The 17,920-nt window shown below is 42.0% G+C and overlaps 1 protein-coding gene across 11 annotated transcripts in view; it reads left to right on the top strand.

The window, feature by feature from the left end:
* Positions 1–17,920, top strand: part of DGKG (diacylglycerol kinase gamma) — a 216,274-nt gene that overhangs the window by 69,363 nt on the left and 128,991 nt on the right. For 10 of the 11 annotated variants that reach the window (XR_015240177.1, XR_015240173.1, XR_015240172.1 and 7 more), the window contains 4 exons: positions 4,111–4,281; positions 9,338–9,387; positions 13,307–13,381; positions 14,041–14,163. Coding sequence is in view for 1 of the 11 variants with exons in the window: in XM_025913893.2 (XP_025769678.1) it covers positions 4,111–4,281; positions 9,338–9,387; positions 13,307–13,381; positions 14,041–14,163 (419 nt within the window). In the remaining 10 variants the exon portion in view is untranslated. The remainder of the gene's footprint in view (positions 1–4,110; positions 4,282–9,337; positions 9,388–13,306; positions 13,382–14,040; positions 14,164–17,920) is intronic. The other variant, XR_015240176.1, reaches the window with a different exon arrangement.

Raw genomic sequence — 17,920 nt, 5'->3', positions numbered from 1 at the left:
ATTCTTTTCATGTATCTGTGTCTTTATACTTAAAATTTTTTTAATGTTTATTTATTTTTGAGAGAGAGACAGAGCATGAGTGGGGAAGGGTCAGAGAGAGAAAGGGAGACACAGAATCCAAAGCAGGCTCCAGGCTCTAAGCTGTCAGCATAGAGCCTGACACCAGGCTTAAACTCACAAGCCATAAGATCATGACCTGAGCTGAAGTCGGATGCTTTACCCACTGAGCCACCCAGGCGCCCCTGGCTTTATATTGAAACTGCCTTTCTTATTGGAAGCATGTAGTTAGGTCTTGTTGTTGTTCTTCTTGTTGTTGTTGTTTATCTAATCTGACCATCTCTGCCTTTTAGTTAGAGTTTTAGAATGTTTACATTTATTGTGATAATTGATATGGTTAGGTTTAAAGGGACCATCTTGCTATCTGTTTTCTTTTTTTCCTGTCCTTTCTTCCCCTTTTGTTCTTTTTCTGTTTTCTTTTAATTAATTGAATTATTTATGATTTCATTTTGCCTCCTTTTTGATCTTATTAGCTATAACTTTGTTATATTATTTTAGTGACTGTTTTAACTATCATAGTCTACATTCAAATAATATTATTCCACTTTGCATATACTATAAGAAATGTACTGCAATATATCTCCATTTCTTATCTAGGCCTTTGTGCTATTGTTGTCATACATTTTACTTCTACATATGTTAAATTATAAACTGCACAACACATTGTTATTATTTTTGCTTTAATAGTTAATTATCTTTAAGGAGATTTAACTAATAAGAAAAATATTTTTTTATATTTTCCCATGCGGTTACCAGTTTCAGTGCTCTTTATTCTTGTGTGTAAATCTAAGTTTCTGTATGATATAATTCTACAAAAAAGATGTTCTTTACCACTTCTTGTAGTGCAGCTCTATACAGTTTTGTACATCTGAAAAAATTTTATTTTCCCTTTTTTTTTCTAAAGATATTTCACTGAGTAAGGAATTTTAGGTTGACAATTTTTTTTCCTTTGTTATTTTAAAGATGTTGTTCCACTGACTTTCAGCTTACTTTCTTTCCAATGAGAAAATTACTGTCATTCTTATCTTTGTTTCTCTCTACATAATGTGCCTTTTTTCCTCTGGCTTCCTTTATGATTTTTTTTTTTATCATTGATCTTAATCAGTTTGATTATGATGTTTTTGGTGTAGCTTTGGGGGTTTTTGTTGTTGTTGTTGTTTTTAAAGTAGGCTTTATGCTCAGTGCAGAGCTCAACACAGGGCTTGAACTGACGACCATGAGATCAAGACCTAAGCTAAGTTCAAGAGTCGGACATTTAACCAACTGGGCCACCTAGGCACCCCACCTTGATGTAGTTTTATTTATATTTATTGTGTTTGGGGTTCATTGAGAATCTTGGATCTGAGGTTCTATTGCTTTTATCAAATATCGACACATTTGGAAAAATTTCAGCCATTATTTCTTCAATTTTTTCCTACTTCTTTCTTTCCTCTTTCGGTCTTCCAACCAGATGTTTATTTGACTACTTGAAGTTGTCCCACAGCTCACAATATGATGCTCTTTTTCTTTCTTTTTTTAGTCTTTTTGGATGGTTTCTTTTGCTGTGCTTCAAATTGACTAATCTTTTCTTCTGCAATGTCTAATCCACTCTAAGTCCTATTCAGTGCATTTTTTTTTCATTTCACGCATCATATCTAGACACTTGATATAGACAGGCATTTTTAAATATCTTTTATATTCCTACTTAAAGTGTACTATCTTTCCTCTAGCCTCTTGGACATATGGAATACAGTTGTAATAATTATTTTAAAGCTTTTGTCTGTTATATCATCTGTGTCATTTCTGGGTCATTTCAATTGCTTTTTCTCATTATTATTGTTTATATTTCCTTTCTTCTTTGTATACCTGTCAGTTTTTTATTAAATGCCAGCCATTGAAAATGTTACATCATTGGGTATTGGATATTTTGATATTCCTATAAAAATTCTTGAGCTTTGTTTTGGGGCACAGTTAGGCTACTTGGAAATAGTTTGACCTTTTTCAGGTCAAGCTTTTAAAGGTTTGTTAGCCAGGACCAGAAAGGCGTTTGCTAATTTTACCCAACAATCAAAACAAAACTCTTGTGAGTACTGTACTCAATGATTCATGAGTTATGGGGGTTTCTACCTTAGTTGGTGAGAATAGACACTATTCCTGGCTCTCTGTGCATTCCAGGGACTGTTCCCTCTAATACTGATTCTTTCCCCAGCCTCCAGTAGTCTCCTCGCACATCTGTATTCATTGTTACTCAGCTGAATAATGGAACGGAACTCTCCACTGATTATTCACAGAGTACCCTTTGTAGACCTCTGGAGTTCTCTCTGTGCAGCTTCCTCCTCTTTGGTGCTCTGCTCTGTGAACCCTAGCCACCTTGGGCTCCCCAGGCTTCAAGCTCTATCTTTTCAGCTCAGAGAGACTTCCAGAATCTTCCTGGGTTCCACCTACCAGTGCTACAGCCTAGAAACTCTTTCTGAACAGTATGATGTGGCAATTATGGGGATCATCTCATTTGTATTCTATCTCTTGGGATCACCATTTGGTGCTACCACATTCAGTGTCCATTGTTTCATATCTTTTGTCCAGTTTTTTGTTTCAGTAGAAGGATAAATCTGGTCATGTTACTCCAATTTAGTCAAAACAGAAGTCATTATAATAGTGTTTTCATGGATGGATAATCTGAGGATGTAACAGTAACTTGAGGTATAATGGGCTACCTAGTGCAAAGGATTTCTCACAGTTGTCTTATAGATTATGTTTTTTCATAACTTTTCCTCCAGTGCTGATTTTAATACTTGTGTTGCATATGTAATTTTATTGCAGTTTCCCCCATCTTACTATCCTTATTTTTATTTCACCCTATTGTATTTTTATCCCAACTTGCTCACCCCTGAGGCTCTCTGCTCCAATTTAACATATCTTCTCTCAACCTCCTGAGGGTCTTCTCCAGTAGGATATTATTTCCGAAGATCTGGTTTTCTGAGGCTTCAGGATGGAGCTTCCTGTCCTTGTTTTATAGCTCTGTTTCATAAGGTAGGCTTTCATGTTGCACAGCTCTACTGGACAGATAGGATAGGAACTGTTTGCCTTTGCTTGGCACTTTGGCTTTCTGAATAAAAAGTATACTGGTTGCACTGCCTTTCATCACTGGAAGCAGCCATTACATCAGGGCTGTCTCTCCCTCTGTCTATATCTTCAGACCTCCACCACTTAGTGGCACAACACCTAAGTGGATTTTTCACTACCAGTCTTCCTCTTACTTTTACCTGTGTTTTCTGCAAATTTACCCTTGTTCTGGAAATTATTAAGAGATCATTTCTTATGGGCATGGATCTAGAGAGGCTGGGGGGAAGAGAGATATCCCTTAAAGTGCCTCGAGAAAAGTATAATTCACACAGTAAAATATAGGTGCCCAGTTTTCTCATTAGCAATAACCTCATATTTCTGGATTAGAAGACAAGAAAGACAGAGTTTTCCAACCTAAAAGAAGGAAAACTCCAGAGGGATAACTTACCGTATTCCTGTGGTATGATAAACCACTTTCTGCATTTTCTTAATCCAATAGATTAGGTTTGCGGCTAGTCAGAATTCTTCCGAGTGCCTGGAAATTTGTCGATTGTTGATCTCAGTTTTCTCTTTTGAATGTTCATCTTTTTCTTTATCTTTGAATGTATTTGAGAAGAAAATTATAAAAAGGTGTACTGGGACATGACCAATTGTCTGGATTTTGGAATCCCAGCCAAAAGTAACTTTATAAATTGAGTAAGTGTTTCCAAAAAATTAGGCAAAATGACATTTACCTGTTGGGTATTGATATTACTAAAAATCATTCTCATCTTTTCTGAAAATTCACAGGGTATAGGTGAATTTCTTACAATGATAGAGATTCTTAAAAGTGTCAGAATGGGCTCCATTCAGAGAGTATGAATGCTACAAACTGGATTTCTAGGACCACTGATTTGATCATATTTAAGTAACCAACACTTTCTCTACCAAGAAAATGATGGAGCAACAAACAAGGTTTAATATTTACTAAACGTTAAGTGCCGTTGGATGGTTTCCTTTTGCCTATTGCAGAATCAAAGATCACCGAGAAGCAGGTGCCAGCAAAAGACCAAGTGGCTGCAACCCTCCTGGGAAATCCTGTTGTTCCATCTCCAGGCTCAGAATCCCCTATAGTGTACCTGAAGGATGTCGTGTGTTACCTGTCCCTGCTAGAGACGGGGAGACCTCAGGATAAGCTGGAATGTAAGTGTCCACCCTGTCAAGGGGCTTCAAGTTTTTTCCTAGAGGAAGATGTAGTGTCTTGTTCTTCCTTCTAAACATGTCAGACGGAGATTGATCTGGGATCATGGGTACTGGTGATGCCTGCTTGGGGAAGGTGTTTCTGTCCTGTCACCAACAGTGATCTGAACATTTCCTGGAATCCACGTTGGGAGCAGAACCAGTTGTATGGAGAGTGGGAAGCGCATCTGAGACCTTGGTATTGAGAACGAGGATTTGGAAAGGGGAGAAGTCTCTACAAGGGGTCAAGACTCCCTTTCTTTGCTGAAGGAACTTCCTGAAAGCCTCCAACCAAAAAGCTGCCACCTTCTCTTATTTTTTAAAGGAGGATATTCAGTATTTGCCTTTCTTCTCCTGTTCTGTGCCCAAACAACTCTTTAACTATGAGAGAATCTTTTTTTTCTTTCTTGAGAATTAATCAGTCTCTATCTCATTAAAACTTATTTTCATTTCTTCACCCACCCCTACACCACATTTTTTGGCCTCTAGAGAGAAACAGCTAGTTAGGTAAGGGAGTTGATCTTGGTTTCACAATGCTCCTTAAAATTGGTTTCAGGGAGGGAATAATATCTGGTGGCAGAAAGGAAAGCCCACAGCAGCTGAAACAGCCTGCGGGCTCCTAGTAAGACTCACTGCAGGGTTGGGCTCACTGGCCTCCATCAGCCTACAGGCAGACTTTTAAAAACAGAAGACAATAGGACCTCGTTAAAAAAGATGTATTGTTTTGGCTCTTTTTGGGACTTTAGTAGACATTAAAGGGAAAAACAACAACACATCATAGCAAAAGCCAAAATTCCAGTTAATAATAAGATGAGTCAACAAAACTCAAACATTAACAAGGAAGTATCTGGCAAAAGTTAACCCTCGCCCAAACCAAAGTGAAACAGTTCACTAACCACCCACAGTTTTGAGGTGTTAACAATTGCAAGCCTTAAGTGCCAATTTGGTAGCAAATATAGCAGATTTATGTCTCTTTTGGCTAGTGTTTAAAGTGAAATGTCCAATTATTTCTGAGATTCAGCTGGACTTTGAGTTTGAGGCCTTATATTTGTTCATAATTACCAGAGAGGATGTGAAAGATGTTTTCATATTAGTGGCTCTCAGACTGGGTCTTTGTAATGGCAATAGAAAGAAACTGCATTTTATTCTATTTTATTTTATTTTATTTTATTTTATTTTATTTTATTTTATTTTATTTTATTTATTTTATTTTATTTTATTTTATTTTATTTATTTTATTTAATTTTATTTATTTTATTTTATTTTATTTTATATTTATTTATTTTTGAGTGCGATAGAGACAGAGCATGAGTGTAGGAGGGGCAGAGAGAGAGGGAGACACAGGATCCAAAGCAGGCTCCAGGCTCTGAGCTGTCAGCACAAAGCCCATTGCAAGGCTGGAACTCGGAAACAGCGAGATCATGACCTGAGCCAAAGTCAGACGCTTAACCAACTGAGCCACCCAGGCACCCCAAGAAACTGCATTTTAAAAAACTTTTTATTATAGAAAATTTCCAACGTAGATAAAAGTATAAAGTACAATGAACTTCCATATACCCATCAGCCACCTTCAGTAATTACTGACTTATAATCAATCATGCTTTATTTATACCTCCCATGCATTCCCTCTGCCCCAGGATATGTTGAAGCAAATTTCAGACATCAGTAATTTCACCTATAAATATTTCAGTATTCAAAAAATATGACTTTTTCTTAAATATAACCACAGCACCATTATCACATTGAAAGACAATGACTCCTTACTATTGTCTGTTCAGAGAGAAAAGAGGCAGAGCCAGTATAAGAGCAAAAGCACTTATTTAGGGCCTCAGAATAGCAGTTCAGGGAACACAGATTTGGGCAGCAAGCCAAATAGTGCCCTTCCGAGGGAACAGAAGTTGAGGGTTTTTAAAGACAAAAGGGAATGTTTGTATATGTTGTTTACAGAGAATTTTTTTTATTGGTGTTGATGGCAGAAGACGAATCTTGACTGAATATAATTAGTTACTAAGGCTGTCACTAAACAGACTCTTACTGTAGCAAGTTACAGGTATTAGAATTGAGTCCTTGGAATATTTGAAGTTTGGCCCAAGTCAGAGTTCACAGTTCCACCCAGTTAGGATGTGGGTAAGGCCCATCTACTTGATGACCTCCCAACTCCATTTTAAAACCCCTTGACATAAGTGACTTGATTTCATTTCACCGTTTATATATCAAATATTGTCAGTGTTCACATTTTCCCAGTTTTCTTATATATTTTTAGTTGTTTGACTCAGGATCCAAACTTGGTCTATACATTGCCATTGCTTCTTATGTTTCTTCTATTTTAATCTTCTGCTTATTTTTTTCCTTGTAATTTTTTGTTGCAGATCATTTGGCCTGCTGAGTTTTTAATCTTACTTGTGTTTTTTTTTTTTTTTTTTTTAAAGTTTATTTATTTTTGAGACACAGAGAGACAGAGCATAAACGGGGGAGGGGCAGAGAGAGAGGGAGACACAGAATCAGAAACTGGCTCCAGGCTCTGAGCCATCAGCCCAGAGACTGACGCGGGGCTCGAACTCACGGACCGTGAGATCGTGACCTGAGCTGAAGTCGGACGCTTAACCGACTGAGCCACCCAGGCGCCCCTTACTTGTGTTTTTTAATGAAACCAAATAAATTCAAATCTGCCCCTGATTTTAATGACTGAAAACGACTTAAGCTTTCCTTTTTAATAACCAAACATGTATCTTTTTGGAAATTATAGCCTGAACTCATACCTTTTATCAATACATTAACAATAATAATTCTCCTTGTTGAACACCTTATATCTGTTAATCACTTTATTTTTTTTTTAATTTTTTTTAACATTTATTTATTTTTGAGACACAGAGAGAGAGAGAGAGAGAGACAGCATGAGTGGGAGAGGGGCAGAGAGGGAGACACAGAATTGGAAGCAGGCTCCAGGCTCTGAGCTGTCAGCACTGAGCCTGAGACACGGGGCTCAAACCCACCAACCATGATATCATGACCTGAGTTGAAGTCAGCCGCTTAACTGACTGAGCCACTCAGGCACCCCTCTGCTAATCACTTTAAATACATGATCTCATTTTAACCTCACAATAACCCTAGAAGGTCAGTGTGATTGTTTTCATTTGACGTGTCAGAAAGCGCAGAAAGTGTAAATGACTTGCCCAAGGCCATGCTGCTGAAAAACTGAGTGCTTACACTTTCTAGTTCTATCAGTGCATATTAGGACCAAGAGAGCTCTGTGTTAAGAGTTGCCCCGGCCCAGGGTCTGGGAGCAACAGTCGCGGGAAGGTCTTTCTGTCCTTCTTTATCTGCTTGGTGAGTCAGCCTCATATGCCGAGTTCCTCTGACCAGGACATTCTGAAGTTTCACGGAGAATCCCAAGGCTACGATCCTACTTTTAAAGAACCTCAGCTCCTACCAGGATCACACAGCTGAACAAGCACAAGGTGCAGGGATATTAAAACATACAGAAAGATGTAGCAACACACGGCCAACTTAGCAGGAGTGTTGTCACCTTTGGGTACATGCTGAGAGGTCCAGAGTGGGTATGTGGGGGAAGGGGCAGTTAGGGGAGGCTCCACAGAGAAAGCAGGCCTGATGAAGTTAGAACTGGAGGAAAATGAAGATGTGTTCAGCTATGCTCCCCACTCTGCTTACTTCTGAGATCACAGACAGGATCTCTACCTTTTAGATGACCAAAATGCAAGTTCCCAGGTCCCAGAAATGAAAATGTAGTACTTTGCCCAAATTTCTCTCTCAGATTTTCCTTATCCTGCATCACCTCCCTACAGCTAGAACATGATAGAGGATGTTTCTGAATAACATGTTGACATTTCAGAAAAATAAATACAGTAGCTTCTGTAGTGGTGGTAATGAGGATTAAATGAGTAGTAATGATAAATTGCATAGGAGAGTACATCGTACTTATTAAATGCCATATATAAATGTTCATTATTGAAAGAAAAATGAATAATATCTGTTGAGTGCTTTCTACATTCCAAGCACTGTGAGATTTAGGAATAGGGCACAGGAATAGAAGTCTGTATTATATAAGCTCAATCTTTCTAAAATCTTTAATGAGGTCAAAAACATTTAGATGTCATAATATCGATTTTTGGAGTAATCATAGCTGGCCTGAAATCATGAGGTTAATGAAATAATGTTGAACTTCTCTGCTTGCTATGGGGATGTTAAGAGAAAGAACACGTCAATTTAAACTTCTCTGGGTATCTTTTTAAGGAGAGCTACGTTGTCAAAAATCTTCTCCTAAAGCCTTTCTAAGTATTGAAAAGGCCAGCAAAAATATTTACTTTATGTATGTAGTCTTACTTGGCATGTTTCTTTTATGAACATTTTAAAGGTTTTATGATATTTATTGTTTTATACATATCTTTACACTTTATGTTTATATCTTATTTAGAAAAACTAAAAATTATTATGGAGACAAAAAATTGGCCTATCATTTACATGTTAATCCTCATTTAAAAAAAACCAAACAAACCTAGGAGAAAGAAAACATCACAGTCTCCATCTTACAGATAAAGAAACATGGCCGAACAAAGTTAAATGACTTGTTTGATGCCCAGGATGGTAGGACAAGGCCAACATGTGAGTCTGCCTAAGTCCACACCCTTTCCGTGTGCAACGGAAGCAGTATCCCATTTATAATTTGGGTGCCTCTACCCACCATCAGCTGGGCATTTGCTTTGAGTCATGTTCCAGTGATACTGCGAGATACGCATGCTCTACCAGGAATCATACCGTGACCTGGATCTCATCAGCCACAGTTATTGGTTAGACAGATCCGGAAGCCAGATGGCTTGGTTCTCCACCCTCTTCCCACCCTGTCTGTAAGAAGTCAAACTCTGCGCCTGGGAGGGTGGGTAACCTGGCTGCAATAGCCTTCGCCCCAGTGACAGAACTCATCTAAAGACTGACAGCATCAGAGTCTCAGCTCGTCCCTGGTGCCCAGAGGACACCTCGAGCCTCACCTCTGTGTCTCTTGCAGTCATGTTTCGTCTCTATGATTCAGATGAGAACGGTCTCCTGGACCAGGCGGTAAGTTCTCCCTCCAAATGTCCCTCCTGAAACCAAGAAAATCTCGGGGAGAGGGGAGCGAGTAGAGGAAGAGTAAAAATTCCCAGTTCCATATTTATGGAAATAGCAATGTGTCAATATGGGCTACAGAAGTCATGGTAGAACTCCTCCCCCCCCCCCCCCCCCCCACATACTACCACTTCGAATAGCACCAGCCTGAGGGGGAGTGAACTCTACCTAGCCTTTTCATTTTAGAAGCCCAGGATCACAAAACCTCAAAATGGGGAGATGCTTTAGTGTCTTCTCTAGTTTAACTTCCTAGTCTTCCTCTTGTGCTCGGGGGTATTAGCTCAACGAGTCTGGTTCTTCCTGCTCGGAGCACATGGTCCCATCCCATTGAACCTGGGAAAGCCTGAGCCCCGCCCCCACTCTCCCTCAGGAATAGGCAGGGATAGGACAGGATCATGGGGTGAAAGGAAGGATGGAGAAGGAAGAAAGCAGAGAGGGGAGAAGGCAAAAAGAATCAGACAGGCCTCGTGCTCACGGCCAGCAGTGTCAGAGACAGGACTCCTTAACAGAAAGGCTGTGAGGGCGGGGGGCATGGGGCTGAGTCAGACCAGTCCCGCGGGGAAGGAAGGAAACAAGTCCGTTAGACCACCTAAATCATCCTAACGTCCTCTAAACCCCAGGGTGCCTTTAAGACATTCCTGCAGCCACATCGCAATGCTGTGGGTTGTGTCCTGCCAGGGAACAGCCAGAGAATCACAGACACTCAGGCATTGGATAGACACATGTTTGTTGAGTGTCTGCCACATGTCGAGCACCGGGGATATATCGGTGAAGCCAATGGACGGAAATCCATGCCCTCGTGAAACTTTCATCATCGTGCAAGCACATGCACTACAAAGCATAGCAAGATATGTGTTAGAGAGATGTGTGTACTGGAAGACAGATAAAGGAGAGAAGGAAGTGCTGGGGGGAAGGGGCTGCAGGTTTAGCTTGAGGAGCCAAGGAAGGTCTCCACCAGGGGGCATTTGAACAGGGACTGGTAGGAGGTGAGGAAGTAAGTCCTGGGGATATCCAGATGAAGCACCTTCCAGGCAGAGGGAGCCTCAGTGCAGGGGTCCTCGGGGGGCTTGGAATGTGGGTGGGTTAATGAGGAGGCCAGAGTGATGGAGCAGAAGAGTGAGGAGGTCAAAGTGAGAAGTAGTAGGGGATGAGATCAGACAAGTGATGGCCAGGGGTGCTTGCGGGGAGAGTCTATAAAACATACCAAGCCATATAGGTGACTGGGAAAGTTTGTCTTTTACTCTGGAGAAGTGGAGAACCACTGGAGATTTTGAGCAGAGGGGTGACATGACTTCAGTTTTACCAGGTCACTCCAGCTGCTCTGTTGAGACCGGACTGTATGGACTCAAGCAGAGATATCAGTGAGGAGGCTGTTGGAATAGACAAGACAAGAAATGATGGTAGCTTGCACCAGGGTAGGACCATTGCAGCTGGTAAGAAGTGGTGAAGTTCCAGATCTATTTAGAAGGCAGCATCGGTAGATGGAAGTGAGTCCCAATAGAAATATCTGATTCAACTTCCCACGGAGGATCCTTGGAAGATGGATCCTCAGGCTGTGTGTGAAAGCTCATAGGAATGGCGAGTTCACCTTCTCCCTTGGGACAGCCATTGCACTGCTGGGGGCACTGTTAGAGAGGGCGTCCTTTCTGCACAAAAGGCACCTCTAGTCTGCCAGAGAAATTTTCTACACAAAACAGGATTCTTTGCTCCATTCCCCTTCCCCCAACCCAGCAGGGAGGTCAAAACAGGCCAGCCTTCAACTCCTTCCCTACAGCCCTCTGCTTACTTCTGCCCTGGGTAGCTGACCAAGACAGCTGACCAGTGGAATACCAGTCCTATACAATAGGCCTTTCAGTTTCTGAAGATACTGTCACATCTACCCGAAGATCTTCTCTAAGCTCAAATTCCACAATTTCCACACTGTTTCTCATAAGGCAGGCTTAAATAACCACTCTGACCAAGCTCTGGTTTGTCAGTGCTATTCATTTTTTTTTTTTAATGTTTATTTATCTTTGAGAGAGAAAGGGAGATAGCGGACAGGTGGGGGAGGGAGAAAGAGAGAGGGGAACAACGAATCCAAAGCAGGCTCCAGGCTCTGAGCTGTAAGCACGGAGCCTGACATGGGGCTCAAACTTGTGAACTGCAAGATCATGACCTAAGCCGAAGTCAGATGCCCAACTGACTGAGCCACCCAGGTGCCTCTCTCAGTGCCTTTCTTAAAATGCGGCACAGAACTTAACCCACTCCTCCATGACTCTTTAAGTATCCACATGTGGCCTGACCAGGGTAGACATCAGGGGAACAAGGTCTTCCTAAAATCTACCCACTGTGCTTCCTGAAAATGCCCACCCATTCACACAGGCCGAGACTGAATCTAATTCTCTGTTCCTGAATCACATTGTTTTATTAATCAATGAATCTTGGAGCCAGCTAGATCTGCAAGCTCTTTTTCTTTGGAAATTTTGCTGAGCCCTGTCTCCACTGTTCTGCCCACTTCCTTATCCCAATTTACTGCCTCATCTGCAGTTTTGTGATGGATTTTTTTTAATTTAAATAAAATACAATTTTTAAAAACCCTGCTGGGCTTTAGATGGCTTATTTTGACCCAGCATTCTACCTGGTGGAGGTAGCACTTTTATTTTTTTTTTTAATGTTTATTTGTGTGTGAGAGAGAGAGAACGAGCAGGGGAGGGGCAGAGAGAGAGGGAGACACAGAATCTGAAGCAGGCTCCAGGCTCTGAGCTGTCAGCCCAGAGCCTGAAGTGGGGCTCAAACTCAAGAACCATGAGATCATGACCTGAGCTGAAGTCAGACACTTAAATGACTGAGCCACCCAGGCGCCCCTAGAGATAACACTTGTGAACTTTGCTTCGGTTCACCAATGTGTCTCCCCAGATCAATCTTACTTTGAACATCTTCGATGGTGCCCAAGAGATGCAAACCCCTCCTCAGTCCACTGTGTTTCTGTGCAACACTGGGTGTACTGATTCATTAGCGTCCAACAATTCTGTGAGGTTTTAAATAAAGCCTGGTCTTGGTACTAAACAAAAGGCTCACTCACCAGGCAAATGTAGCCCTTATAAATTTCCTATTCACAGAGCCCTGGGCTTAGGGCTGGATGTGATGCAAAGGAAACAGAGATGCCCCAAGTGACCTAAATCATAGTGCCTGAGCTACAACCAACATAGTGGCCCTGTATCCAACTGAAACCGACCCTTGAGGGGTATAGATGGATCCCAAGTTGCTAAAGCTATGGGATGGGCGCCTGGGTGGCTTGGTCAGTTAAGCGTCTGACTTCGGCTCAGGTCATGATCTCACGGTCCGTGAGTTCGAGCCCCGCGTCGGGCTCTGTGCTGACAGCTCAGAGCCTGGAGCCTGCTTCAGATTCTGTGTCTCCCTCTCTCTCTGCCCCTCCCCTGTTCATGCTCTGTCTCTCTCTGTCTCAAAAATAAATAAACGTTAAAAAAAATTTTTTTTAAAGCTATGGGAATGAGGAGGGATAAAATAGGAGAGAATTGTGTTGGCTTATAAATATTTAGGGAGCTACAGTCACAAAGAAGGGGAAAACATGGGTACCCTCTATGCTGGGTTGGGTCAAAGCGCAGGATTGGGGAAAAAGGTGAGTCCAGGTGGGTCCAGGAGGAGGTTGGTGTTCAGTGAGCTGTCTCCATACCTCTGACTTATCCATGTTCTATGCTTCTTTGAGCATCTACTCTCCATAGACCTTTGTAGTCAAGGCATAAAGAGCAGAACAGTTACACTGTTGCTTCTTGTGCTCCGCCCCTGCCCAGGAGCTTCGCTGGGGGTTGGATTTTGAGAATTGCTCTTGAAAACACATCTTCAGTGGTTCTCTCCTCTTGATGTTTTCCAGGAGATGGATCGTATTGTCAACCAGATGCTTCACGTTGCCCAGTATCTGGAGTGGGATCCCACGGAGCTGAGGCCTGTGAGTTTCCAGAAGCAAGGGGTGACGTCCACGTGAGCCTCCAAAATGAAAAGCAGGATTCAGGACTTGGATACAAGTGTTTACTGTGCATGCTCTCCCAGACTTAGTTTCTTATAGGCAACTTCTCTAGGGTCCTATACCTTGACCTTCCACTTCTCTGACAGGAAAAATTGAAGACATAATTCAAATAGTAATACCTAATAATACTCCCTAACGTTTCCACCGGAGTTAAATTTTTATAACAGGAGTTCAAGGAATTTAGAGCTAGAATTTTAAAGATTTTCTCAATCACTAGGTAATATTAATAATAATAATTACACTGGGGGGGGTTCCTATGAGTCAGTTATTAGATTAGACATTTTATATTCATTTTCTCTTGCCCTCACTACAGTGCTCCAAGCATAGCAATGTTATTTTCATTTTACAGATGAGCAAAGCAGAACCCAGAGAGGAGTGGCTTGCCCAAGGCCACACAGTCAGGGCAGGGCAGGGCCAGGCACTGAACACTGGCCTCCTCACCCCTTTTTGCCCCCTCACTGCTCTGCTCACTGTGAATTAGAGGGCAAAGATAAGGCAGAGCAAAAGAGAAAGAAGGAGACAGAGGGAGGCAGGGAAGTGCAGGATGAAAGTGGACAATTGTTGCTCTCTGGGTTCTGCAGATACTGAAGGAGATGTTGCAAGGAATGGACTACGACCGGGACGGCTTTGTGTCTCTAGAGGAATGGGTCCACGGAGGGATGACCACCATCCCACTGCTGGTCCTGCTGGGCATGGATGACTCTGTAAGTCAGCAAGCCTGAGCTCAAAGAGCTCTTGCCTTTCAGAAGCATCAGGCTCCACGTGGAAGTTAACATCTGTATACGGCCTTGGCTTCTGCCCCAGTCTTCCCAATGGACACACCAGATACTCTAGGCCAGCCCAAAAGCCCTCTCTTTTTACTGATTAGTGTCTGGCATATAATTCATGCATTTCACAGAGGGCATTTTCAAATTGTAACTAAGTAAAGATACTGTTCTGAGTGCTGGGAGGGGACACAGATACAGTATTCATCCACCAGAAGCTTATACCCAACCGGGAAGAGGGGGGGAAAAAAAAATCAAGGGATAATACCATCTTTTCCACAAGTTAGGTTAAAACATGCTAAGAGAGTTGAGGAAGGAAGAAAGGGAGAAGGAAGGGAAGGAAAACTACCGATCTGTCAGAAGGTGGAGGACATTCAGTGATGGTATCTTATTCAACCACCAAATCAACCAGATAAGATAGATATTTTCCCCCAATTTATGTAGATGGAAAAGTGAGATTTGGGGCCTAAAGAGCAAAGGAGGAGGCAGAATTTATTTGCACTTGACTCCAAAGATCCCACTCTTGCTAAACCTCCCACACTTAGAAGTGAGAAAGAGGGAGAAGCCTTGGAGGTTGTTTGCCCTGGGCAGAAGTACATGTGGGATTCTGGTATCTCATCCTTGAGTGTAAAGATCAGGTAGAAAGACTTTAGAGGATGTTGGATCTGGTTCTCAAGGATGGATATGATTTGGCAGACGGAAGATGATAGAAGAGAGAGTTTATGGCTGGGAGAAAAGCTTGGTCAAAGACCTAAATGACAAAGTTCAGAGTGTATTAGAGAAACCTCCCAGTTTGATCTGAGTAGGGGATACATACAGAGGCATAATGTATGCCTGCATCTGACCTAGTCTGCTTATTTTGCAAGGGAAATGCAAAAGGTAGGAAGGATACCCCTACACAAGGTAGGAAGGATAAAAACCAGAAGTACACATCGTGACATTGAGCATTTACCAGGACCATCGCATCAGGACCATTGCATTACCTATAATGTCTCCAGGTGACAGTTCTGCAATTCAGGACTGCAGTTCAGAACCTGGGCCTCTGTTCCCAACACTCAAGAACAAAGAATCCTGCAGTCATCTTGGCACGTCCAGGTCTTTCCAAGTGCTAACTAGAAATCAAGGACCCAGGAGCTACGCAACTCCCTTCTTATTCCTTAGGACCCAAAAAGTCAGAGCTGGAGAAGATCCTGGTGATCCGTGGTCTAATCCCTTCATTTTACAAACTCAGGGCCAGAGAGGTAAAGGGATTTTGCCAAGGACACACACCTAGTTAATACCAGAGGCTAACCTCCGTATTTCAGAGGAGCACACGTCATTCAGTGACTCTTTACCAAGAACATTCCGTGGGCAAGAACCCACGTGAGCTAGGACATGAGGTGCTCAGATAAGGAAGACATAGTTTCTGCTATCAATACTTGGATCAAAGTAGAAGTCCCGCTTGGGTGTTGTTCCAGCATACCTGGTTTTTTCTCTGAAATGTGGGAATGAAAATGAAACACTTTAATCACAAGGAAGCAATTTCTGTTCTCTATTCTGTTTTGGACTTGGTAAGTCCAAGGCACCACACGACTCTTTGCATGGAGCCGCTGTCTTATGGCTGGAAGAGGGAGAGGCAGACTATTTCTTCAACACTCTCCCCAGTATCTCCCCCAAATGCCAAAACAGCCAGGTAGAAGACCATAATTTACATCAATAAAGTGACAGACAAAAGCAAATGCCAATGTGGTTTTTATTGATCAAAAGTTTTATGCATTTAATTCTAAACATGCACTAAATTGTAAGTTTTTGCATCTAATACTCAGGACTCTGAAGAAAGCATCCCTCAATGTCTTAAAAATCACATTGCTCCTTTGGCTCTTTCCAAACCCACTTGTGGACACTGAAAATGTCTGAATGGCACACATGCATATGAGAAAGAGGCTGTGTCCGGGGGAAGTTGCAGCCGCACCCTCGCCCCTGGTTCACCGCAGGGAGGTTACTCCCACAGCCTGTAGAAATGAAAAGGCCACATGATGGTGCTATAACCCAAGCAGAAATGTTGCTTTAGCCTTCCTCTGCGTCCTTTCGCTTCTAACCCGGTATCTAGGAAAATAGTATCTGAGAAAAGGAAAGTCAGCTGGCTTAGTTAATGAAGGTATTTTCAGGTAAAATGACCATCATTCAGGCTACAGGAAGGCGCAGTGGGGTCCGCTGAAGAGTGCTGTAATCTCCTTTCTGTCCAGGAAAGAAAACCCTGGATTGTAGAGGCAGGGGGGAGGGATTAAAGGGCTCAGGCCAGCAAGACCTCCAGTTATTAAATCAGTTGCTTGTTATTTTATGGTCTTGGATTATTTATATAACTTCTCCAAGGCCCTCTTTCTTTTCTTTCTTTTCTTTTTCTTTCTTTTCTTTCTTGTATAGGTAGAAGTCTACCTCCTGACAGGTAAACGGATACTTCACTTGTTTTGTGTTCCCTAGTGTCTAACACTGAGAGAAACTTAATAAAAGGGTTTTTTTTAATTTTTTTTAACGTTTATTTATTATTGAGAGAGAGAGACAGAGCATGAGAATGGGAGGGGCAGAGAGAGGAGGAGACATAGAATCCGAAGCAGGCTCTGGGCTCTGAGCTGTTAGCACAGAGCCCGACACAGGGTTTGAACCCACAGACTGCGAGATCATGACCTGAGCCGAAGTCGGACACTTAACCAGCTGAGCCACCCAGGCACCCCTTAATAAAAGTTTTAATTCACACTGTGGTAAGCACTGGTTTAGTAGCTTTACTTACATTATTTCATTTAATTCTTACAAAAATTCTCTGAATTAGATGTTTATCAAATGAGCGGAGGAATCGATCTTTTTATGAAACATTTAATCAATTAGTAAAACTATTTACTAAAAGTGGAAATCATTAGATAAAAAGACTGTAATTCTGTAAAACTCAGATCTTGAAACAAGCAGGATTTTGAGGTGGTGAGATGAAAAATGCTTAGCCTTCCCCCAGGAGGAGACCAGCATTTGGAAAGGCAGATGGGCTTTTCTAGGGACCATAAGGAGCACAATCTGGGCACAGGAATGAATCTGGCTGCTGTGACCAGCCCAAACCAGAGGTGCCCGGAAGTAGGAACTGGGGTATGAGTCTGGCACCCTGACTGCCAGCCCTCCCCACCTTATAACAGTAGTTCTGACTGCCCTTAAGACCAGCCCAGGGGTGTTAGTCTTTTGATGGAGCCCATGAGAAAAGTTTAGGGACAGCATACTTGGAGACATACTCCTGAAGCCACGGCCTCCAATGAGACTGTGCTCCTAGAGCTAGAAGCGGGAAGAACTGGCGTCTCAGGGAGGGTGTGTGATTGTGTGAGGCTCGGCTTATCAAGTGGATAAGGATGGATTTGTCCGTTCAGGAGGAAGTGGTTTAACCCTCTCTATTTCTGCCTCTTTACTATTTTATCTGTGTACCGAAAGTTGAGAGAAGTACGTTGTTTTCACTAAGCTACTTTTGCCTGATTATAAAACCGGTGCATGCTCATGGTAGAAAATGTGAAAAATGCAGAAGAAAGGAGAAATTAGAGATTAAAATAAACCTGTAGTACTAACAGTGGCTAACCTCTGTTGACAGCCCAGTGACATTTCTTCTCATCAAAGATCTTATTGTATGAAACTGAGATTATATTGTCCAATTTGCATTCTAGTTTCTTCATTTAGCATTGTATCATGA

The sequence above is a fragment of the Puma concolor genome, chromosome C2, assembly GCF_028749965.1.
Source record: "Puma concolor isolate L17-30 chromosome C2, mPumCon1.1.hap2, whole genome shotgun sequence".
Taxonomy (NCBI): Eukaryota; Metazoa; Chordata; class Mammalia; order Carnivora; family Felidae; genus Puma; species Puma concolor.
This window is presented reverse-complemented; position numbering and strand designations above follow the sequence as displayed.